Below are 25,131 nucleotides of genomic sequence, written 5' to 3'. Positions count from 1 at the left end.
CGTTTTTACGAATCGGACATTTTTAGGGGGGGTCAAAATTTGAACCCCTCCCCCACCCACCTAGATTCAGCCTTGATGAGACTGTCTCAACTTTTTGGGACCTATCGTCACCGTATCCATGCCTAAAATGGACTTCTATTCGATAATTTGAAACTGTATTAACTTTGCGTTCTGTTGCTTCAAGTCCTCTTTTCTGATAGCATGCTCATGAATGAAGTGGCTTTCATTTTCTTGAAATTTTGCCTAAGTCACGACGAATAATAATAGATTCTACTTTCACTTGCAATTATAACCAGATTTTGATTAAGAAAAAGCTGCATGTATCTTACAAGAGATCTAGTCTAAGATTTGTCATTTTCATCAATAAAGGTATTCCAACTCCTGTTCTTCGGTTTCACCTTTCTTGGTTCCGTTCTCTGATGTTAGTTCTTTTTTATCACAGCATGGTTTCCCGACCAAAAAGGAAAAGCAAACTCGAACGGAAGTTGTTTTTACTTTTAGTGGCAGAAGCGATAACATTGACAGTTCTAAAACTATAAATGGTAGCTGCTGAATTAAAAATTTCATGAAATTTTAGTTCCGGTCTTCCTTAATGAATTTGTTTAGATTTTACTCTGTACTGATCTGAATATATATTTTGTCTCCGGTTCGTTCCCGAATGGTTCTTAGTTTGCCTCGGCTTGATTCATTGGATTGATCTCTGTCTGGGAATATGGAGTTCAGGTTCCAATCCCAATTATTCCATGGCTGACGCAAGTAACTTTTTAGCCCATAAACTAGACTGGAAATGTGTTTTGGTTGAGAATATTATTTTAAGTTAGAATTACCAATCAAGTGTATTATGATCTGGATTCAGGGGCCTGCCAACTGCCTACCACTAGTAAAACCTTCCGAATAAACTTGCCCACTATGTGTTTTTTTCCGGGGGGGGGGGATGGGACATTTTCTTTTTAGGTGAAATAAACTTGTGAATTTAAGGGAGGTTTACTTATTAGTAATAATGATAAGTTGCTACTGGGAAATCTTAAATCAGCCTCTCCTAGATGCATAGTGGTCATTGGTAATTTATTCCAAAAATTTTTTTGGAATTTGTTACACAAACAATCGATGCCTTCAAGACATCAAACAATCGGAGTTGTTAAGACATCTTGCCCACGAACATTTTTATTCTCTGTATTTTCCGGAATAATAATAATAATCTGTATTGATATATTTTTTAACAACAATCTCCGCAAAAAAATTTAAGCGCACTAGTATCAAGTAAATTACACTCTATTTGCGAGAAGAAAGGAAGTCATATAAAAAGACAAGCTTGAAAAGCAACGTAAAGTTAAAATGAATGGACCCAAATCTAATTTGAAACAAACAGAAATCAAAATGAGTGATCAAGTCGAACTGAAAACGAACAGGAACTTAATGAATCATTAAATTTAAAATGCCCAGAAATTACCACAATTAAGAGTGAGCTATCCCCTCCCCCCAAACGTTAAGGGTATGTTCTTTGTGGTTTACCGCGAAGGCGAAAACATTTTGAACAGTTTTACTTTTTCATGATAATATTAAGAATTAAACGCTGCTCAACCCTCCATGTTGGACCAGCTCAAACCAGCTTGGACTTAGCTCATTTGTGTTGGGAGTCGGGACTTAAGTCAATTTTGCACTAAATAAGGAATGGTTCATTTTTGCACCGAGACAATCGGTTGCTTGGCCTTATTGTTTTCGCACCAAGTCAGGACTTAGCTCGTTTTTGCACCAAGTTGAAACTTAGCTCGTTTCAGGGGTGAATCTCCAGCATTTTTACAGGGGGGGGGGGCAAGAGGGGTCCATATCTGGATAGTAAGGGAATGGGATGTATAATATTTTTTCTCCAATTATTGGGCCACCCGCAAACGACGCCCCTAGCTCGCTTTGGTACCAAGTCTAGAGTTAGCTCATTTTGTCAATGAGCTTGAAAATCCTTGCATGATTCTTGTATGTACAAGATGCAACATGTGTTCCTTTCAGCTAAGACGTTGACAGCTGAGGGGGGTGGGTTATAGGCGGTCATGGGTCAAATGTGTACCTCTAGTCATGTGATATGACACCTTTTCTATTAAAATGTATGGAAAGAATGGGTAAACTGGACAATTGTGGGTTGTTGTCTTTGGTGCTGAGTGGGTCAGTCATAGGTATCTTCATACATTTAGGCTATTCTGAATGAAATCGGTACTTCAAAATTTTTATTCGACGGCATGGGGGCTACTACGGGAGTTTGACGCTAGAGAGTCTAACAACCTGGCAACGAAATGGGCAAGGGATGGGAGCTAATTACAATCCAATAGCTTTTGATCCCTTAAAAGGGTACTAGAGCTCTCGCTTTTCGATCGACTGAACCTTGTCTCTAGTTTGTACAACCATCCATCTAAAGAATGAAAAATATTGGTATGACATATCATTCCTTTTTTCATTAGTAATATTAGACATTAGTTATATATGTAACTTAAGTCGTGTTGTAACTCAACATTACTGCGTTGACTCTGATGTGTATTACGTGTCTATTGGGCTTCTTATAACGAAAGTCAAGGGGTAATACACGAAACATAAGAAAACGCTGACGAAAAGACTTGAATTCTAATATTTCTCACACCTTTGCTTTTTTTAGAATGTCAGCCATACACTCAAGATTTCTACCTAGTTAAAAAAAAAAAAATCAGAGTGCTCTTGTTTAGATCTTGGGCCCTTTTATTGGTTATTCTGTCAACTATATCACATTTCGTGATATAGCTATTAACCATCATGTACAAATGTGCTTGGGTCCTCCTCCCTGAGATGACTCCGAAGGACTGCTCTCGGAGCACTGAAAACACCGGCGAAAAGGTATACTTTTTTCCATTCGATTCCTCCCTCAAAAAATTCTCTGATACTCACCATCCCAAGGGTGGGGCCTGATTGTACCAAAGATCATCATTTTTAGTTGTCTGTCTTTTAGTGAACTTATAAATTTACGGAGGGTAAGAGGCAAAATGCGTCAAAACAACAAAAATAGACGGTCATTATGAATGTAAATATCTGCAAAATATCTTAAAATCAAGCCAGGTTTTCTTTTGTCCTTTTTTGTTTTTCTTCGGTTAATCAGTTTGGTAAAGTCCAATTCACACGCACATTTCCGACCAATCACAATTTGCTTTCTCTTTTACAAGTATCCCTGGTTGGTCCATAGTGATGATGGCTGGAAATTGATGTCCAGTTAAGCGCACATGTGAACGGATGAATAAATTAATTTTTTAAAGATGGAGCTACCCACCCCCTCAATTTTTTTAAGCATAAGGATTAAATTTGACAGTAATTCTATGAACCATGTTGAACTGGTAGAGGATTTGCAAAATTGACAACAAAGGATTTTGATTACAGGAGTTACTGACCGCCTTGATGAATTGTTGTTTTGTCTTTTTTTTCTGTCATGGTTACTTAATCATATCTGAATGAAGTTGCTGTTTTCTTTAGTACAATCAGAATGTTTATGTTGCGAGAAACACTCGAAAAAAAGCTCCTTTTATTAAGTTTCCAGAAGTCATTACTTGGTAAGTTTTTTTTTTCATCGTAATGAAACTATTATAGCAACGTCATTCGAAGATCCGGGAACGAGACCATTGCAATTGCCGACTTTGCTTATATTAACCAAATTATCTTAAATTAATGCACATTAATCTTACAAGGTATGAGATTCCAAAACATATGTATGCTGTTTTCAAGATGCACGATAATTTTTTACTTGCGTGACTAGCCGACTAATTAAAATCTTACCGGAGCGTAGTATATGTTTTATAGTTTCGGGTTACTAATCTCAGATCATTTGCTGAAGTCCAATGGTGGTAGACACCTTGACTACGTGATTTTATCAAATTATTTAAACGAAAGCCTGCTATACGCCTTGGATATCTTCTATGAAAATAAACCATCTACAAAAAAAGGAATTAACATCCACGAATTCTGCATCGGCACAGCCATGATTTTTCTATATTAACGAGTTTTTGCATATAGCCTTGTACTACAGATTATAATCTGTGATAATTATTTGGTGGACCCCATAATGAAGTGGCTAGCTTGAAACCTTTCTATAACCTTTTGTGCTGATTGATCAGAAGTTTGGCAGTAAAAAGCCAACCGAATTGACTGGGCAGACTAACATAGTAGCTAATGAAATAATCGGGAACCATAGAAATAACTGCAGGTTTTTATTATTTACATCTGTATTGTTATAATTAAGGCATGTAACGTTTCTTTGAATATAATATATATATATATATATATATATATATATATATATATATATATATATATATATATATATATATATATATATATATATATATATATATATATTATTTCAATTTATTTATAACCTGTCAAAACAAAAAAGGGCGCAAGTCTCCTAAATGACAGAGTACATAATATATATATATATATATATATATATATATATATATATATTATAGTTTAAGAGGTAATTACTTGGCAAAAAAAAAAAAAAAAAAAAAATAAAATAAAAAAAAAAACAAAAAAAAGCCTCTTAAGATCAGTTTTTCGCTCAGCTTTTTACATCTATTTTTAAAATCTGTGTAATTACTGCATATTTTTGCATACCTAAATAATTGGGAATAATAAGCCGAATAAGTAATTTTTTAATGTATATTACTTTCAAGAAATGGAAAATTAATTACTTCAAAATTAAAATCATCCGTTTTATTATATAATTTAAAAACTAATTTATTATTATTTGAAATATTAATATTTAAATCTAAGAAATGGTCGGAGTGTCCCATCCCATAGCTAGGCTCAAGAATTAACTCTTGTGGATAAATATTTTTTGAAATCTCAATAAACTCTGCACAATTTATTACTAAGAGGTCGTCCAGATATCTTTTATTATTTGAAAGGTTATATTTTACATTGCTTGGGCTATTTTTATTTATCATATATTCATATTCTAATTTACTTAAAAACAGGTCTGCTATAAATGGACTCGCATTCCCACCCATAGGAATACCTACAGTTTGTTTATATAAATTCCCATTGAATCTTATAAATGTATTAATTAGAACAAATTCCAATAAATCGCATACCATATCCAAGCTATAACATCTTGAATTAATAGTACTTCTAAAGAAATTCGTCCATCGGTCTTTTTTATTAAAAGTATAAATTTTCAAAAATCCAATATTATACAAAATAAAAGATTTATTTATCACAATTTTCATTTTTTCTAATAATAAGTTTAGTGTCAAATTTTTATAAAAATTATTCAAATCAAATGACTCGACTCTTTTAGGTGAAACATTTACCAAAGAATCTATCACTTGTAAGGAGTTATTAACACTCCAATATGGGTTAAAGTTAGAAACTATTTTAATTCAGGAGCAATATGCCTTAAATTTATTTCTAATTTCTCCTAAGATTAAAGATATATCAGTAGCGGCAATTCTGGTTGGAATCCTTGCTGCCCCAGCAATAAAACGTGGTTTTGGTGGATTTTTATGAAATTTTATCTTCCAATATAAGAAAGCAAACTGTTTATCATTATCATTTATTTTAATATTGAAATTTTTTAAAATTCTTTCTACTATATTTTCAATTACAATATTATCATCCATATGGGCCTTTTCGTATGTATTTGTTGTTTGTAACTCTTTTGATAAAATATCACAATAGAGTTTCTGACAAATTATGGCAAAATTAAAAACTGTAGCGTAAAGAGCGAGGTATTGACTTGGGGACGAACCCCCTCATATACGTAATAATTTCTATTCATTTTAAGTTCTAATGTTGCTTCTTACTTTCAGTTGAAAAAACTTGTTTTTTTTTAAATTTAATTTCTGATCATTTTTTTAATAATTCTGGGAAATCCGGTGCCCCCTTCATAGAAATGTCCCTTACCCCAAGGAAACATCATCCACGGAAAGATCCTCCCGAGTAACCCCCTCCTCCAGCCCCCCCACCAGAAAAAAAAACTTCCTGAAAATGTCTGTATACTTCCCAACACAGTATAAAGATAATAACAGTAAGTTTACCGCAGATAATTTCTGGCTCTGTATCCTCCTTGCGAACAAACAGCTCCTCCCACTTCTTCTTGCATTAGCGCGTACAAACAGCTCCTCTCATTTGATCTGCCATCAGCGGTTCAATTACCCTGGAACACGTATTTTGGCAGAAACTTTCTCAAAATGCCTTTGAAACCGACCTGAGACTTCGAAACCTACTTTTAATTCCTAAAAACATCGAATGATAACATTGCACTACTAATTACCGAATTTCATATATGTATTGGAATAAATTAATTTAAAATTAGTCTCTTCAAAATTTAGTGTTCCAACATCGAAGCCAAGTTTCTTATTCAACAGAAATCTGACTTTTCTACCAGCGAAAAGATCTAATGCCGCCTATGTTTCTACGTTCTCTGGAGCACTCGCACCTCGGTCCGGGTTTTTATAATGGGTGAGATAGGAAAGATCATACTGCCTATAATTTATGTACTGTGCTTCCCAATAACCAATAGTATATGTAAACAACGGGCAAAGTCCATAACTTACAGCCCTTCCCCTGGGAACTGTGGAGGATTAAGTCATCCTAAAAGACATATTTATTAGATTTTTGACTATGCTGAACAAAATGGCTATCTAAAAATCTTAATTGAGGGACTCCGGGAAAAAAATCAGCGTGGGAGGGGGCCGAGTTGCCATTCAATTTTTTTGGTCACTTAAAAAGGCCACTATAACTTTCAATTTCCGTTAAATTGAGCCCCCTTACGATATTCTAGGACTAAAGGATTGAAAAGATAACCCCTGGGGAAATAAAAAAAAAACAAACAAACAAAAAAATAAATAAACACGCATCCGTGATCTTTCTTCTGACAAAAAATACAAAATTCCACATTTTTGCAGAGAGGATCTTGAAACCTCTACTGTAGGATTTCTTGATACACTGAATCTAAGCGTGCGATTTTCACTAAGGTTCTAAGAGTTTTAGGGGGTGTTTCCCCTTTTTTCAGAAATAAGGCAAATTTTCTCAGGCGCATAACTTTTAATGGGTAAGACTAAACTTGATGGAACTTATATATTTGAAATCGGCATAAAAATATGATTTTTTTTGGCATATCTATTGGCGTCAAGATTCTGTTTTTTGGAGTTTTGGTTACTATTGAGCCGGGTCGCTCCTTACTTACCATGTTACCACGAACTGTTTGATTGCATGCACAGAATCTTCAAACCTAGCTCTGGACACATACGTTGAGAAAGGGATATTTGGGTATATATCCCTAGAATCTCATATAAAAAAGTATTTTTTCAATGAAAATACCCCAAAAAGGTGTTAGTACTTGTATGATAAACCCCCTACCGCTCAAGTTGTTCATTCATTGACGCATTGCAGAACCGTTTGTTTTTTTTCGTTATTTTCTTTCAGTGTAGCATGAGATAAGACAAAGAGAAGTGACAGAATATATGGAAAATATATGATTTGGGCTATATATTTGCACATTATGAGGGGGGAGGTAAAGTATTTGAACAGTTTTAAGTTAGAAAACAATTATTACTACATAATATGCAGAATAATTGTAACTTAATATGCAAATATATAGCGCAAATCTCTTTCTAAAGTATTATATTTTTATCTTACTTTGGTATGTTTCATTAGGATTGAGCATCAAAGAAACATATTCGAAGAATATTAGGTAGAGGGTAAATCATACAAGTACCAATGTATTTTTCAAAATACCCACTTCAGATAGATACTCAAGTAGAACATAACTGGAATTAACCAAAGCTTTGGCAAATACCATAACGCCAACTATTTATTGTCTGCAATAAAAAAGAAAAGAGAAGTTTTGTTGAAAAACCCACACACATTTTTATAATTATTTACGATAATACACTTCAGAATAAAGCAAAGACTTTTTAAGCTATGGGATTCAGGTCATGGTTCATGGCAGCCACTTAAGGAGGAAGGGGTTTTTAGCCCCCTCGAAGCCTTAATATTTGTTTGGTCTCTGTAATAATTATTTTTATATTTTTGTATAATTAATTTATTTTGATACCTTTCTCAAGCTTTGCCCCCCCCCCTCGAACAAAATTCTGTATACATCTCTGACGTATTCTATTGACAAATTCTTTTCCAAATTTGGTATTGCGGAGATAGGCTAATTGTCATTACTATTGACTGAAGTCTCTCCACATTGGCTATTGCACAACGTTTATCATCAATGGGAGCATATTAATCCTGCAGAATTGCAGGCTTTTAGCAAGTTCGTATCCAGGGGGGTTACTGGGTTTGAACCCTCCTCTCGAAAGTTTTGCCCAACTCATAAAAACGTAACAAAATATCAACAAGTTTGTTACGTGTTTTAATTTTTTTTGTAACTCCCCCCCCCCCCAAAAAAAAAAATAACCTGCCCACCCGGACATATATTTTGCATACGCTCTTGGCTTGTAAGTGTGGAATGAGACACTTATTTATTATTTTCTAAATATTTATTTTATTATAGGTATCAAAGCATACGTCGAACGATAGGATCCCGTTCGGACCGAGTAACCTCTTGTGGAAAAGATCCTTCACCCTCTTCATCACCAGTACCTCCTCCACCCAAGCTAGAATCCCCTGTCCCAGTTCAAGGAGACTCGGAAAATTGGCAAGCCTCCCCAGCTCTCCGCTTTTTAACAAGACCGGATTTCTTTTCGTTACTTCATACTAAAGAGGTAAGGTAGTTAATGTAAAGCGGCATTCATTTAATTTCAGATTTTCATTAAAGGATTATTGTAAAACGTTTCGCTACTACTAGCATTATTTAAATAAAGGGATAGATACTGTACTTACGGGGCGGAAAGATTAATTTTTTTGTTTTGTCTGTTTTTTTTACGCTTGATGAATCCACCCCCCTCCCCATTGATGTGTACTGATGCACTGATCTTATCTCATAGCCCAAAACAGCAAAATTATACCCCTTTTTTGGAAGAAATGTAGTACGTGATTTTAATGAAAGTCTGTATACCACAAACAACATATAAACTGCACTTTTCGCGCAAATTCTCCTGATGCTATATACTAAGTGTGTGATTTTTTTTTACAAAAAAAAAGAAAAAAAAACGATAAAGGAGGATTTTTCATAAATAGTTTGATTTCCATATGTGTTTTCTCAATGGTTCTTTTCTGTGCGATAAAGTTTCTTATATCCAGTGGGAAAATTTAAGAGAAGTAGGAATAGACATAAAACTTATATTAATGCCCTACAGCAGAGTAAATAAAATACTATTTTAAAGCTCCGCATAATTTTTCACCGGCCATGATTTCGACAGTGGCATCAATGTAGGTAGGGGCACATACTACCCTAGATTTTGAAAAATTTCTTTTTGGGATATTTTTGTTGAAAGATGCCCTTTTAATTTTCATTGAAGAAAATCAAAATCGATAAATTCCCCCCCCCCCATAAATTTTCATTAGTTGATCCCACTGAAAGGCACCCTTTCTTCTATCATGAATGAGAATATTTACTTTTTTTAATGCTGGAGGTTATCTAGAATGTGACGAATTAAGATTAATAAATATGAAAAATTAAGCTTATAAGTTACAATTGTAGGCTTCTTTAGTTTCCGTTCTCGTGCAATGAGACTTTCTAGATCCTCCCTCGGACAGCGGGGACCTTTAATTATTATTAAGGGGTATAAGTAAGAACATAAACAAACTACTTTTTCTTTATTTATTTCTGATGGCACAGAATTTAAATTTATAACTGGGTCACAGGTGGCTGGGTCACAGGGGAAGGGCAGAGGCACTTGTCCCTGGTCCAGGAATTTTAGTGGCGCAAAATTTCAAGTAAGTAATCCAACGGTTGTATTCATTTTGTAACTTTTGAAATATTATTTTTGTGAACATAAAGTAGAGGGCGCAGTTGGTAGTAACTGCAAGCAAGTTGAATTCGAAATTTTCCTTTTTCCCGTATCTTCATCGCTGTTCCTTGAAAATAAAAGTAAGACCGAATCAAAAAATTAAAAGCAATCAATTGGGGCGAAATAATTAATAATTTTGCAGAGGCTGAAGTAAGAAAATTTAAATTTAAATTAATGGAAAATTTTGTTAATAAATAAAAATGTTGCTAATAAAATGAAAATTCTGTTAAAATTCGGCCTGAAAATTGTTGGAAGCAGGGTGGGGGGTGTTTAATTAAGATTTTGTCTCTGGTGCAAGAGAGGCTAGAACTGCCACTTAACTGGATAGTTGGATTATTTTGTCCAAAAAACAAGGAAATGTTAAACTAAAAACTTTTGGATTTTTTATGGATACTTGTTTTTTATCTAATTTGTTCTCATAAAAATCCCAAGATGTTACAAGAAAGGGTTATCTAATGATTTTTCCGGAGGGTGAAGTTCCCAAAGTTTAAAAAAAAACGCTTTTATGACATGTTCCTAACGTTTCCCAGGGAGAATGTTCCATGAATAAGTTTTTGGTATGTTATTTTTCTGCAGTCCTACTGTTTCAATGTACGACAACATTTGTTCTATCATTCGATAGCTTAGATTCGACTTTGTCCTTTTACTGAATCACATTTTTGAGATTTGCTTTGCATTATTTTTAGGTTGATAAATCTGTTGAAAAGGTTTCAGAACAGAAAATAAATTACAAATTTTCTTTGCAAGTTTGGGATATTCTCTAAGAAGTAGTGCGAGTTATATCATAATTTCGCCTCGGTGAATGTACAGATCTGAAACTAATAGATCCACTTGTAGATCTGTTTTGTCGATGCAAGTTATAGCTGTAGGCTTGTCGTAGAATCGTATGTTTTCTAGGGAACATAAACCCTATGAACATCCCGTAGGGGGGAAGGATTGTTTATTCGCTATAAGTAGAGTCTACTTAGAGTATCTATTAGAATGGAAGAAAAACGCTAAAAAAGTAGATTATTTACAAAAAAAATTAGTTTCGAGGGGATCATAAAATATTCAGAATGGGGGGGATCTTTGTGCTTACCATGAATGTGGGGTTTAAAATGTATTTTTTACCCAAAATTTTTTTAACATTATAACATTTCATAACATGTACTTTTTTGTGCTATCAGTAGACAACTTTTGAAGATATGAAAATAAATTTGAGATATGTTCGTGGTGGGGAATTATTCGGTTTCTTTGTCTTAGCCGGACTTGAGGAGCATGCTGAGAAGCCATATGTGTATGCCTTTGAGCGGTCAATCCGTCGTGATAATAAACTTTGAACCCCTCTTTTCCTTTTTTGTTAATTACTTCCGATTGAGAACCGGAAGATCTGAAATTAGTGCATCTTGTTGGACGAGTTTCATAAGAATCTGGTATCTTGTTGAAGTGTTTGGAAAACTTCTTGAGTTATGTCAAATATGCGTTCTGATTTTACAGTACAAAAGATTAAGACGCATTTTGAGAAAGAGTTACTCTGGAAAACCGTCGATTTTTTCTTTGAACACTCTTTTTTATTTTCTTTTTAGAATTATAGTAGATGGTGAGCAAAGAGAAACAGATACAAGTACTAAAAAATGCCATGACAAAAAAGTGCATAAACATAATAAATCAGAAGGGGCGAATTTCACTGAGGAATCTATGTGTGTAAGCATATAATTTTTGGAGGTGGGGGGGGGGGTACTTGTGTAGAATCTAATAAACACGCGAGAAGTGAAGTTTTGTTAATGCTAATGAAATAAAACAAAATAGGATGAAATATATAATAGTTTAGAAACAAATTTGGGCTATATATTTGCACATTAGGTGCGGGTGTGGGGGTAAATCATAGCATATATTAAATACGTAATCTAACCTAACCAAACTTAGGTACCTTTTATTCCCCTTAAGCCACAAAAAACTAAAGTTTAAATATAATTAAAGTTTAATTCCCGGAGTGAGAAACCCTTTGTTTATACAGCGTCTCATATAAGTACTGGGTAATGCCTATCTGATGTTCGCAATACAATTCTCGCGTGTTTATCGAATTCTACACAAGTACCGAGGGGTGTTCTATAATATACAAATTGAAGGGGGGATAGCAAGAAAAAAATGTTATTTAAAAACAAATAATTTGAGTTAGAAATATACAGAAATTAAAGATTATTTAGGATTTTTTGGGAAATTTTTAATTTGAACTCACATTTCGAAATATTCCATTTCATTTTGGAAGCACTGAGTTCGTTACTGAGATTTTTTAGTTGTTGCTACGTGCGAAGGAAGTACAGTATGTAGGACAATATTACCCAGTGGTAAAACAAAAGTCGACTGAATCCACCAAAAAGTTTATCACGCATCTTTTATCTTTATTCCTAAAATTATATTTAAGGGAACATCTCTGAAGAAGGTCTAACATCTCATTCTTCTTTCTTTAGTACTGGTATAGCTTCTATGTTTTTAATAAGCCCCTACATTAGATTCATACATCAATTACTTCCTATTGGAAGATCAACTATTTAATTGGTATATATATTGTTGGTAGCTTTTTGAACTTATGGTACTCGGTTCATCGCTTTGTTTTTTTTTCTTGATCTTTACCCTTATTCTCATAACTTATTCTCATAAGTTAGTCTTGTTCCTTTTTGGCTCCCCCTTGATAAAATTGGATCATAAGGTATATGACCGTAATTATATTACTACTAATAATTCACTACATCACCAAGCTACCGGAGGCCAAATCATCTGCGCAAATTCCTCCTCGATCTCAAACTATTCAAAGCTTCACTTTTTATCCCAAGAACTCCAAAGAGGTTCCAAAATCCAATGTAATACTGCTTCGTTTACTGGGCTATATAGGACGCCACCCCTCAAGGTTACGCTGCAACGCCGTTTGCTAACATGCTTTTTGTTTGGCAATCTCGTGATAGATCCACCCTGGTGCCGCTGTAGGGCTACACAAGCGTCCTTTCGGGGATAGGAATGGGGGAAGGAGCTCATGGCTGAACGGAGTTCCTAAGCTATCTTACAACAGCGGAACAGCTCCAACCTTTTATACCCAGCCTATCCTCGTCAGGTCTCGTCAAGTAATAATATTCGACTGGTAAAAAATTTAAAGTTGACAAACAATACACGTTTATTTTTTACACTTAACGGAATATGTACCTCTTGGTAAAAGCCAAAGTATAATCACCTACGGCATAAGTACTAACAAAACTCTCCAAAAGTGACCCCGCGTACTTCAGCACCTCTAGGAACAAAATGCTGTACTACTTAATCGCTCTGAGCCAAAGTACTTTGCTACGGGCTAAGAAATTATGCTGGAGCGTGATTCAGGCAGCGAGAGACCGGGAAAGTTTCATTGAATTGTGTAACTACGGTATTTAGTTGCCAGGTTCGCATAGGTATGGAATCGTCTCCGGAGACGCGGACAAAGGGTCACTTTTTTTGTGTGGAGAGGATAGGTTTTGTCAGTACTTGTTCCGTAGGTGATTATACTTTGGTAAAAGCCTTTGCAGGTTGCAGTCTGATTACCATTGGACTGCATGCAGCCTGGTAGCCATATCTCGTGCTGGCATGCTTTAGAATCATTTGTGGGCTGCTTGCTATTGAGGAATCAGTTCTTTAATTGAATTGTCAGTTGCTATTGTTATTGTGGTCTTTGTCACTAACATCCCGTGCGAAAAAAATTTAATAAATATTGCTTAACACCAAGGCCTTATCCACGATTTTTGTTCGGGGGAGGGGTTACAAAATAAAACTTGGAAAACTAATAAAAAAGTATAAATATGTACTTTTATTACATTTTTAAGAGTAGGACACTTTTTCGGGGGGGGGGGGATTCGGTCCCGGCCCCCTGTCCCCCGGACAGACCTTGATCATCACTCATAATTTTAATATTTCACTTATATTTTTTAGCTTAAAATGTTTGCAATCAAACAATGAAAGATTGCTTTTCGTTATAAACTTGTATATTATTCTCTTTTCTAATTTGATGTAATGTTTTTATTATTTTTAACTCCGTGTTTGAGGGACTAATAATCCAATTTTTATTTCTTAAAGTTTTTAGGGTTGTATTCTGTAACGATACACAATACTAATCATAATTAAGTTGTTTAAACGTTTTTGTGTATGGCTTAATCGAGGGGTTACCCATTCTCAGACACGAGGTAGTGCATGCCAAGCGTGGCGGAATTGTTCCAAGCATTTCGGGGAGTGTCCCAAATGTTTTGGGAACTGTGTCAAGGGTGGCTGAGCTCAGTCGGACACGTGGTGTTCCGATATATGCATCAAGTGGCTGGAACTGGGCAACCCCATTGGCTTAATAACTTTTCAATACGATTATTATTTTTATGCTGAGCTCTAGGAAATCGTTTCGTCATAGATTCCAAATAATATAGATCTAGCCTCTGTGTGCCAAATTCCTTATGCATTTTATGTTTTAAAGCGAAGAAGAATGTCATTGAAGACTTGAATCTTAGGACCTCTAACCTTTGGTCACGCTCGTTTAAATTAACTTTCAATTTTTTAGCGTCTACTGTCTACTTAATATAAATGGTGACTTGTCATGGAGTGCCAAGCCCGCAGCAGACTATTAAAATTTCATTTTAATGCTCGTCCAATTTTTCACAAGAAAAAAAAAAACCTCTATTACGTCCATCCCATAAAACATGAAGAATATGACAGAACCATAAAAGAAAATATGTTATAATAAGTCCCTTCGCTGATCAATTTGACCAGGTCCATAAAACAAATCACCACTGCCATACCTATAGGTCGTATGCAAAGCAGCATTGCCGAAACTTGAGATAAACTGAACCTTTTTTCCAACTACAATTGCACCGCAAGAGGTTAATTTGTACCATCTGAACAGCAAGTTAAAAATTTGCCATAACAAGAAAACAAATTTCGATAAACCAAAAGTTGAGCAGATATCCACATAAGAATGGAATAAGTAAAACAAAAATATACAAGAAAATTTGTGTTTTACAAAACAGATTCAAACGTACCTCAATGTTCTAGGACCTCTAAATCATAGGCAGCGCAACAGCGCTGCCTAAGTAAAGAACGATGTTGGCACAATGTATTATTTATTTATTTTTTTTTCTCCATTTTTTTTTTTTTTTAGAAAGTATTTGTTTTATAGGCAGCGCAATAGCGCTGCCTAAGTAAAGACCGATGTTGGTACAATGTAATTTTTTTTTTTCATACCCGGGCACTTCGTATCGAAGGAGTTGTCGTAGAAACTTCGAAAAGGGCTCATTCAATTGGAAATTGGAGTGGCGAGTGCCCTTTCTAATAGTCGAAAGTGATTGGAGGGCAACTAGCCCCCCCCCCACGCCCATCATTCCCTCAAACACATCCAATCAAAATTTTTAGATAGCCATTTTGTTCAGCGTGGTTGATTTCCACATAGAAAATATGTTCTTGAGCCGGACACTCCCCCACAACCCTCAGGGCAAGAGTTTAAAGTTATGCCCTGGGGGCACATAAGAACAATGTTGGCACAATGCATTATTTATTATATTTTTCCTTTAAACCAGGGCACTTCGTATCGAAGAAGTTGTCGTAGAAACTTCGAAAGCGCTCATTCAATTGGAAATTGGAATGGTTTGTGCCCTTTTTAATAGTCGAAAGTAATTAGAAGGCAACTAACACCCCTCCCACGCCCACCATTTCCCGAAACACATCCAATCAAAATTTTGAGATAGCTATTTTGTTCAGCGTAATTGCTTTCCAGATATAAATTATGTTTTTGAGGAGGACACTCCCCCAAAGCCTTCAGGGCAAGGGTTGTAAGTTATGCCCTGGGGGGCATATAAGGTTCTCATAGAAGGCGTTGTCGTAGAAACTTCAAAAAAGGCTCATTCAATTGGAAACTCAAAGGGCTAGTGCCCTTTTTAATAGTCGAAAGCGATTAGAGGGCAACTAGCCCCCCCCCCGCCCATCGTCCCCCACACACAACCAATCAAAATTTTAAGATAGCCATTTTGTTCAGCGTAGTTGATTTCCAAATAGAATATACGCTTTTGAGGAGGACACTCCCCACCAACCCTCGGGGCAAGGGCTTTAAGCTATGCCCTGAGGGCATATAAGAACGATGTTGGCACAATGCATAATTTTTATTATTTTTTTCCTTTAGAACAGGGCACTTCGTATCGAAGAAGTTGTCATAGAAACTTCGAAAGCGCTCATTCAATTGGAAATTGGAATGGCTTGTGCCCTTTTTAATAGTCGAAAGTAATTAGAAGGAAACCAACCCTCCTCCCACGCCCACTATTTACCCAAACACATCCAACCAAAATTTTGAGATAGCTGTTTTGTTCAGCGTAGGTTATATTCGTATAAAAACTATGTATTCGAAAAAGAACCACTCCCCATAGACCGCAGGGCAAGGGTTGTCAGCTATGCCCTGGGGGCATATAAGGTTCTTATAGAAGGTGTTATCGTAGAAACTCCAAAAAGGCTCATTCGATTGGAAATTCAAGGGGCTAGTGCCCTTTTTAATAGCCGAAAGTGAATAGAGGGCAACTAGCCCCCCCCTACGCCCATCATCCCCCAAACACATACAATCAAAATATTGAGATAACCATTTTGTTCAGCGTAGTTGATTTTCAAATAGAATATATGTTTTGAGGAGGACACTCCCCCAAAACCCTCGGGGCAAGGGTTTTAAGCTATGCCCTGGGGGCATATAAGAACGATGTTGGCACAATGTACTGTTTATTATTTTTTCCTTTAGACTAGGGCACTTCGTGTCGACTAAGTTTTCGTAGAAACTTCGAAAAGTACACTTTCGATTGGAAATTGGAATGGCTTGTGCCCTTTTTAATAGTCGAAAGTGATTGGAAGGCAACCAATACCCCTTACACGCCCACCATTTCCTGAAACACATCCGATCAAAATTTTAAGATACCCATTTTGCTCAGCGTTTTAATTTCCAGATAGAAATTATGTTTTTGAGGAGGACACTCCCCCCACAGCCTTCAGGGCAAGGGTTGTAAGTTATGCCCTTGGGGCATATAAGGTTTTATTGAAGGCGTTGTCGTACAAACTTCAAAAAAGGCTCATTCGATTGGAAATAGAAAGGGCCATTGCCCGTCTCAATCGTTGGAAGTGTTTGTAGGGCAAATAGCCCCCCCCACGCCCCGCCAGTCTCCAATCACCTCCCCTCCAAGATTTTTGATAGCCATTTTTTTACGCATGGTAGTTTTCAAGATAGAAAATATATTTTTTTAGGAGGCCACTCTCCCACAACCCTCTGGGCAAGGGTTTTAAGTTATGCCCTGAGGGCATATAAGAACGACGTTGGCACAATGTATTATTTATTATTGTTTTCCTTTAGAGCAGGACACTTCGTATCGAAAAAGTTGCCGTAGAAACTTCGAAAAGGGATTATTCAATAGGAAATTGGAGTGGCTTGTGCCCTTTTAATAGTCGAAAGTAATATGAAGGCAACTAACACCCTTTCCACGCCCAGCATGTTTCCAAACACATCCCAATTAAAATTTTGAGATAGCCATTTTATTCAACATAGTTGATTTTCGAATAAAAAATATGTTTTTCAGGAGGACACTCCCCCACAGCCTTCAGGGCAAGGGTTGTAAGTTATACCCTGGGGGCATATAAGGTTTTTATAGAAGGCGTTGTCGTAGAAACTTCAAAAGAGGCTCATTCGATTGGCTAGTGCCCTTTTTAATAGTCGAAAGTGATTGGAGGGCAACTAACCCCCCTCTCACGCCCACCTTTTCCCCAGACACATCCAATCAAAATTTTGAGATAGCCATTTTGTTCAACGTAGTTTTAAGTTCTGTAAATTAGGTCTTTGAAGATGACAAACCCCTCTCAGCCCTCAGGGCAAGAATTGTAAGTTATGCCCTGGGGTCATACAAGGTTTTTATAGAACGCGTTGTCTTAGAAACTTCAAAAAGGGCTCATTCGATTAGAAATTGAAATGGCTAGTGCCCTTTTTAATAGTCAAAAGTGATTGGAAAGCAACTAACACCCCTTCAACGCCCATCATTTCCCCAAACATATCCAATCCAAATTTTTAGATAGCCATTTTGTTCCACGCAGTTTAAAGTTCAGGAAATTATACCTTTGAGCAGGATACTCCCCCCACAGTCTTCAGGGCAAGGTTATAGATAATACCCTGGGGGCATATAAGTTTTTATTTAAATCTCTGTCGTAGAAATTTAAAAAAGTGCTCATTTGATTTTAAATGCAGAGTTCTAGTGCCCTTTTAATAGTCGAAAGTGATTGCAGGGCAACTAACCCCCCTCTCTCGCCCACTTTTCCCCCAAACACATCCAGTTGAAATTTTTAGAAAGCAATTTTGTCCAGCGTTGTTGATTTTCAAATATAAATTATGTTTTTGAGGAGGACACTCCCCCACAGCCCTCAGGGCAACGGTTGTAAGTTATGCCCTGGGGGCATATCAGGTTTTTATAGAACGCGTTGTCGTAGAAACTTCAAAAAAGGGATCATTCGATTGGAAATTGAAATGGCTAGTGCCCTTTTTAATAGTCGAAAGTGATAGGAACACAACTAACAGCCCTTCCACGCCCATCATTTCCCCAAACATATCCAATCAAAATTTTGAGATAGCCATTTTGTTCCACGCAGTTCAAAGTTCAGGAAATTATGCCTTCGAAAGCACAGATTGGCTGGCCCCCAGCCCCCCATTGCACTTCCTGTCTGAGGTCCACGAAACGAAGTTCAGCACTGCCGGTTTGGACCTTAAGGGTCTAGTGCCGTCATACTTACTTACTTTTTTTAAATTATGCCTTTAAGCAGGACACTCCCCCAACAGTCTTCAGGGCAAGAGTTATGCCCTGGGGGCATATAAGTTTTTATTGTAATAGAAACTTAAAAAAGGGTTCATTCGATTGGAAGATCAAAGGGTTAGTGCCCTTATAGCCATTTTATTCAACGTAGTTGAAAGTTTTGGAAATCAGGTCTTTATGGATGCCATGCCCTTTTTAATAGTCGAAACTGACTTGAGGGCAAATAACCCCCTCCCACGCCCACCTTTTCCCCAAACACATCCCATCAAAATTTTTAAATAGCTATTTTGTTCAGCGTAGTTGATTGCCAGATAGAAATATTATTTTTGAGGAGAACACTCTCCCACTGCCGCCAGGGCAAGGGTAGCTGTTTATGACCTGGGGGCATTTAAGATTTTTATAGAACGCGTTGTCGCAGCAACTTCAAAAAAGGCTCATTTGATTGGAAATTGAAAGGGCTAGTGCCCTTTTTAAATAGTCAAAGTTTTTGGAGGGCAACTAACCCCCCTCACGCCCACCTTTTCCCCAAAGACATCCAATCAGAATTTTAAGATAGCCATTTTGTTCAATGTAGTTGAATCAATAATTTCTGGAAATTAGATCTTTAAGAATGACACCCCCCCCCCAACTCCCTCAGGACAAGGATTTTAAGTTATGCCCTGGGGGCATATCAGGTTTTTGTAGAACGCGGTGTAGTAGAAACTTCAAAAATGACTCATTCGATTGGAAATTGAAATGGCTAGTGTCTTCTTTAATACTTGAAAGTGATTGGAAGGCTACTAACACCCATTCCACGCCCACCATTTCCCCAAAAATATCAGATCAAAATTTTGAGGTAGCCATTTTGTTCCACGCAGTTTAAAGTTCAGGAAATTATACCTTTGATTAGAACACTCCCCTCGCAGTCTTCAGGTCAAGGGTTATAATTTATTCCATGGGGGCATCTAAGTTTCTATTGAAATCTTTGTCGTAGAAAAATGAAAAAGGGCTCATTCCATTGGAAATTCAAAGGGGTAGTGTCCTTTTTAATAGTCTCGAAAGTGATTTGAGGGAAACTAACCCCCCCTCCAAGCCCACCTTTTCTCCAAACACATCCAATCAAAATTTTTAGATAGCCATTTTATTTAACGTAGTTGAAAGTTTTGGAAAATAGGTCTTTAAGGATTACAACCCCTCCACTCCCACAGCCCTCATGGCAAGGGTTGTAAGTTATGTCCTGGGAGCATATATGGTGTTTTTAGAAAGCGATGTTGTAGAAACTTCAAAAAGGGCTCATTCAGTTGGAAATTGAAGGGGCTAGTGCCCTTTTAATAGTCGAAAGTGACTGAAGGGTAACTACCCCCCCCCCTCTCACGCCCACAATTTCTCCAAACACATCCAATCAAAATTTTGAGATATCCATTTTGTTCAACTTAGTGGAAAGTTCTGGAAATTATAGAAATGCGTTGTCGTGAAATTGAAGGGACTAGTGCCCTTTTAATAGTCGAAAGTGATTGAAGGGTAACTAACCCCCCCCCCCTCTCACGCCCACCATTTCTCCAAACACATCCAATCAAAATTTTGAGATATCCATTTTGTTCAACGTAGTCGAAAGTTCTGGAAATTGGAAATTGAAAGGGCTAGTGCCTTTTTTAATAGTTGAAAGTGATTGGAGGGTGACTAACGCCCCTCTTACGCCCACCATTTTCCCAAACACATCCAATAAAAATTTTGAGATAGGCATTTTGTTTAACGTAGTTGAAACTTCTGGAAATTAGGTCTTAGAGGATAACAACCACCCTCACAGCCCTTAGGGTAAGGGTTGTAATTTATGCCCTGAGGGCTTACAAGGTGTTTATAGAAAGTGTTGTCGTAGAAACTCAAAAAGGGCTTATTCGATTGGAAATCGAAAGGCCTAGTGCCCTTTTTAATTTTCGAAAGTGAATGGAAGGCTTGACATTTTTGTAGTAAAGATCGATTTGGGTATAATGTATTGTTTTTTTTGTTGTTGTTGTTTAGATCAGAGTTGTCGAAGGAACTTTAAAAAGGGCTCATTCGATTGAAAATAGAAAGGGCTGATGACCTTTTTAATAGTCGAAAGTGGATGGAGGGAAACTAATCTCCCTCCCACGCCCACCCACCCAATTGCCGTTATGTTTAAAAACTAAATGTTGCCTAAATGTTGCGAAATTGAAAGGGCTAGTGCCCTTTTAATAGTCGAAAGTTATTGAAGGGCAACTAACCCCCCTCTCACGCCCACCATTTCTCCAAACACATCCAATCAAAATTTTGCGATATCCATTTTGTTCAACGTAGTCGAAAGTTCGGGAAATTAGGTCTTTTAGGATGATAAACCCATCAGAGTCCTCAGTGCATGGGATTAAGTTATGCCCTGGGGGCATATAGAGTTTATATAGAAAGTTGTTGTAAAAATTTCAAAAAGGGCTCATTTGATTGGAAATTGAAATTGCGCTTTTTAATAGTCGAAAGTGAGTGGAGAGTAATTAACCCCCTTTCACACCCACCATTTCCCCAAAAACATTCAATCTAGAGGTACCCATTTTGTTTAACGTAGTTGAAAGTTCTGGAAATTAAGGATTTAAGGATGACAAACCCCCCAGATCACCCAGGGCAGAGGTTGTAAGTTATACCTGGGGACATATATGGTTCTTATAGATAGGGTTGTCGTAAAAACTTCATAAGAGGCTAATTCAATTGGAAATTGAAAGGGCTAGTGTCCTTTTTCATAGTTAAAAGTGGTTGGAGGGTAACTAACCCCCCCCCCCTCACCCTCATCATTCCCCCAAACACATCCAATCAAAATTTTCAGATATCCATTTTGTTCAACATAGCAGAAAGTTCTGGAAATTGGGTTTTTGAAGATGACACCCCCCCCCCAGCCCTCAGGGTAAGGGTTTCAATTTATGCCCTGGGGGCCTATAAGGTTATTATTGAAAGTATTGTCGTACAAACCTCAAAAGGGCTCATTTGATATGAAATTTAAAGTGCTAGTGCCTATTTTAATAGTTGAAAGTGATTGGAGAGCGACTAACGCCCCTCTTACGCCCAACATTTTCCCAAACACATCCAATGAAAATTTTGAGAGATATTTTGTTTAACGTAGTTGAAACTTCTGGAAATTATGTCTTAGAGGATGACAACCACTCTCACAGCCCTTATGGTAAGGGTTGTAATTTATGCTCTGGGGGCTTATAAGGTGTTTACAGAAAGCGTTGTCGTAGAAACTCAAAAAGGGCTCATTCGATTGGAAATCGAAAGGCCTAGTGCCCTTTTTAATGTTCGAAAGTGATTGGAAGGCTTGACATTTTTGTAGTAAAGATCGATTTGGGTATAATCTATTGTTTTTGTTGTTGTTGTTGTTTAGACCAGGTTACTTCGTATCGAAGGAGTTGTCGAAGGAACTTTGAAAAGGGCTCATTCGATTGAAAATAGAAAGGGCTGATGACCTTTTTAATAGTCGAAAGTGGTTGGAGGGAAACTAATATCCCTCCCACGCCCACCCTCCCATTCGCCTTTATGTTTAAAAACTAAATGTTGCCTTAAGATTAAATCAAAATGCACTGTGTTTATGCTAATTCCCAATAAGGCATCTCAGCAGTATCCCAAGAACGACTGAGGGTATTATGTTCAAACTTTCGGGGCTACTTCTGCTCTTAAAAATTAACCAAATCAAAATAGCCTATGTGTATCCAAGCTATCAAAGAAAGTAAACAGATTTTTTGCGAATGGTATCAAGTCAACTTCAGGTCAACTAGAGGAGGTATGAAACTAAATTAAACACTACTATTTGTATGCAGATTTTTAAAAGGGTGTATGTTGTTAAAAATTGCTGAAAATTTTTTACCAGCATATATATAGTACGTCGAACTATTAAGTCTTAAAAAAACGAACATGTTTAAAGCATTATTTTGTTTTTCACTGAAAAGACTATGTTAATATAAAACGAACAGAAATTAATTAAAAACACTTTTTCCACAAATTAAGTTTTTCAAAGAAAAGTAAAGAACTCCATTAAACAAAAAATAAAATCAACTAATCTAACAAGCGTGAAACTACCACAAATCATCATCGATAAATAAATGAACCCCAAGACGAACAGAAATTACAATAAATAACCGAGTCAAACTAAAAAAACGAGCAGAAATTAACACATGTTGGGCTCAAAACTCCTATGCCTTCCCAAGGCCAGAACATAATTTGCACTTTACTGAAAATTTACAAATGAATGTGCATTGTCAGTTTAATATACATATGCTTATATTTAGTTATCAAAATGTTAATATTATTTGATTTATTAAAGTTATAAAAGTAAAAACATTTATATTTTTTTTCAGTAAAGTGTAAATTATGTTCTGGCCTTGGGAAGGTATAGGGGTTTTGAGCCCAAGACATTATGAAGAATTGTATCTTGTTTGCCTTTTTTCGGTCATTTTGGCTGTTTTTTCCAACTTTTTCAACCATCTACCTTTTATCAACTGCTTTTTTAGCCATCTACCTTTTTTCAACTGCTTTTTCAACCATGCTTTTCTTCCAGCAGCCCCCCCTCCGTGCGTCCATGTCTGTATTTCTTTTATTCTAGGAAGCATTGAAGCTATTTCATAGTAGTAGTGCTGTGCGGCACATGCTCACAAAAATATGGCGGGAACCTAGCTCGTTCCCAAAATATCAACATAGTCGAGAGCTGGTACAACTAGTCAACCTTTTTGCTGATGAAAATGAACCGCTGCCCTCTGGATGGGAAGGCAAAAAGGACAAAAACGGAAGGGTAACTGCTAAACTTTCTCTGATTTATAGAACAGATGTCTCTGCCAATTAAAAGGGGACACAGGACTCAATCTGTGGGTGGCGGTGGTCGAGTGTATTATCTTTGTTTTGGAGGGGGGCGGAGTCTAAGATACGAATATGAAGAAAATTTAGACTTGCAATTTTTCTAATGTCGGTCCTTTGGCCAATTCTTAAGTGGACGATGGGACGCAAGCCCTCTCTCTCCCATGTGCAGGTATTTTGCTAATACTTTTACTTATTATAATAACATTTACCATATCAGTTTTCTAATTCACAATTTCTCGTTCTATTTTTTCGATAATATGAGAAAATAAGTGGGGGCTACGGAGCTTCGTGCCCCTGTCCCCCACCGAATGCTTAAATGGGTTCTGCAGGGCTGCTTAGTAGGGCTTTAAAGGATTCAACTTTAAGTGCTTCAGTACAGTTGTCATATAAAAACTACGAGCGGCTAAAGATATTATAGTGCTAGCAAGTTGAAACTATAAGATGTCGGTACTTGTGCATTATATCCTACACAGCGCTATAGACTGTACAAGGAAATACTACAGGAAACCAGTCAAACGGGTTTTTGCAATGGATAAATTAATCGCAAAGCGTGATTTCTTATTGCGTTTACAATATTTAAACTGTTGTTTTTTGGGGTTTAAGAGGGGAAAAGGTCCCTAGGTTAGGTTACGTATTTAATATATGCCATTCTTTACCATTACCCTCCCCCCCCCCCTAATGTGCAAATATATAGCCCAAATTTGCTTCTAAACTATTATATTTTTATCCTATTTTATTCATTTCATTAGCATTAACCAAACTTGCCTTCTTTCGTGTGTAGGATATAATGCACAAATACCAAGATTTCTTTAACCATTAGACAAGCATTTATTCATTATTTCAAGAGCGAAATAATATTAGGGAAATAGTCTTGTTTAGTTTGAATTTAGTCGATCATCGTCATGACTCATGTCCTCTATACGCCTGATGAATCAGACACCCATTCAAGGCCTTTCCGATTGACAATCCGGATGCTCAAATTGAGAATCTAATCGTCATATTAAATCCTATTTACAATCTGATCGTAAATTTCGATTCACAATCTGACAAATCAGATTTCTGTTTTGATTGTAAAACATACAACCCTATTTCAATCAAGGATTGGGAATTTTGGATTGGCAAATTCTAAGAAAACCTTGTAACTTGTCTATACATTTTGTGTTACTCCAGAAGATAGAAATATTTTTTCTAAGGTATTGTGCGGCTAGTTTCTTATGTTCTTAAAACTTTGACATTAATATGTGATGTTATAATCATTGATAGGTTTCCAGAATATCTGAGGTTAATTTTTTTTAAGGAAATTGAGATGTCAGGTAGAATTACAAAAATGGATTACGTTCCAAATGAGTTTCCAAATAAAAATGGGCAATAAATCACTTTTTCAACTATTTAAATATTGCGCTGAAATTGTTTTTTTTTACACTATCCGATAACGGGGATTTTTTTACAATTTGGGTTGTAAAATTAATTCAAAGTTAGAATAAGGATTGTCAATCGAAAACACCTTTAATCTTCAAAATCAGCCAATGATTGCAAAACACGAGAATTTTTTTTTAATGAGTCGTTTGCATAAATATTGAGCAAAATTG

General features: G+C 36.4%; 1 protein-coding gene across 1 annotated transcript in view; it reads left to right on the top strand.

Annotated features, from left to right (window-relative positions):
* Positions 1 to 25,131, top strand: part of LOC148951321 (E3 ubiquitin-protein ligase HECW1-like) — a 186,453-nt gene that overhangs the window by 37,733 nt on the left and 123,589 nt on the right. Inside the window, exons 4-5 of the mRNA XM_089090804.1 lie at positions 8,516 to 8,726; positions 23,292 to 23,477. Of these exons, the coding sequence (XP_088946930.1) occupies positions 8,516 to 8,726; positions 23,292 to 23,477 (397 nt within the window). The remainder of the gene's footprint in view (positions 1 to 8,515; positions 8,727 to 23,291; positions 23,478 to 25,131) is intronic.

Source organism: Artemia sp. Qi Xiang Cuo, chromosome 6 (assembly GCF_049724085.1).
Source record: "Artemia sp. Qi Xiang Cuo chromosome 6, ASM4972408v1, whole genome shotgun sequence".
NCBI lineage: Eukaryota > Metazoa > Arthropoda > Branchiopoda > Anostraca > Artemiidae > Artemia > Artemia sp. Qi Xiang Cuo.
Note: the sequence above shows the minus strand (reverse complement) of the source record. Positions and strands in the feature narration are given on the sequence as shown.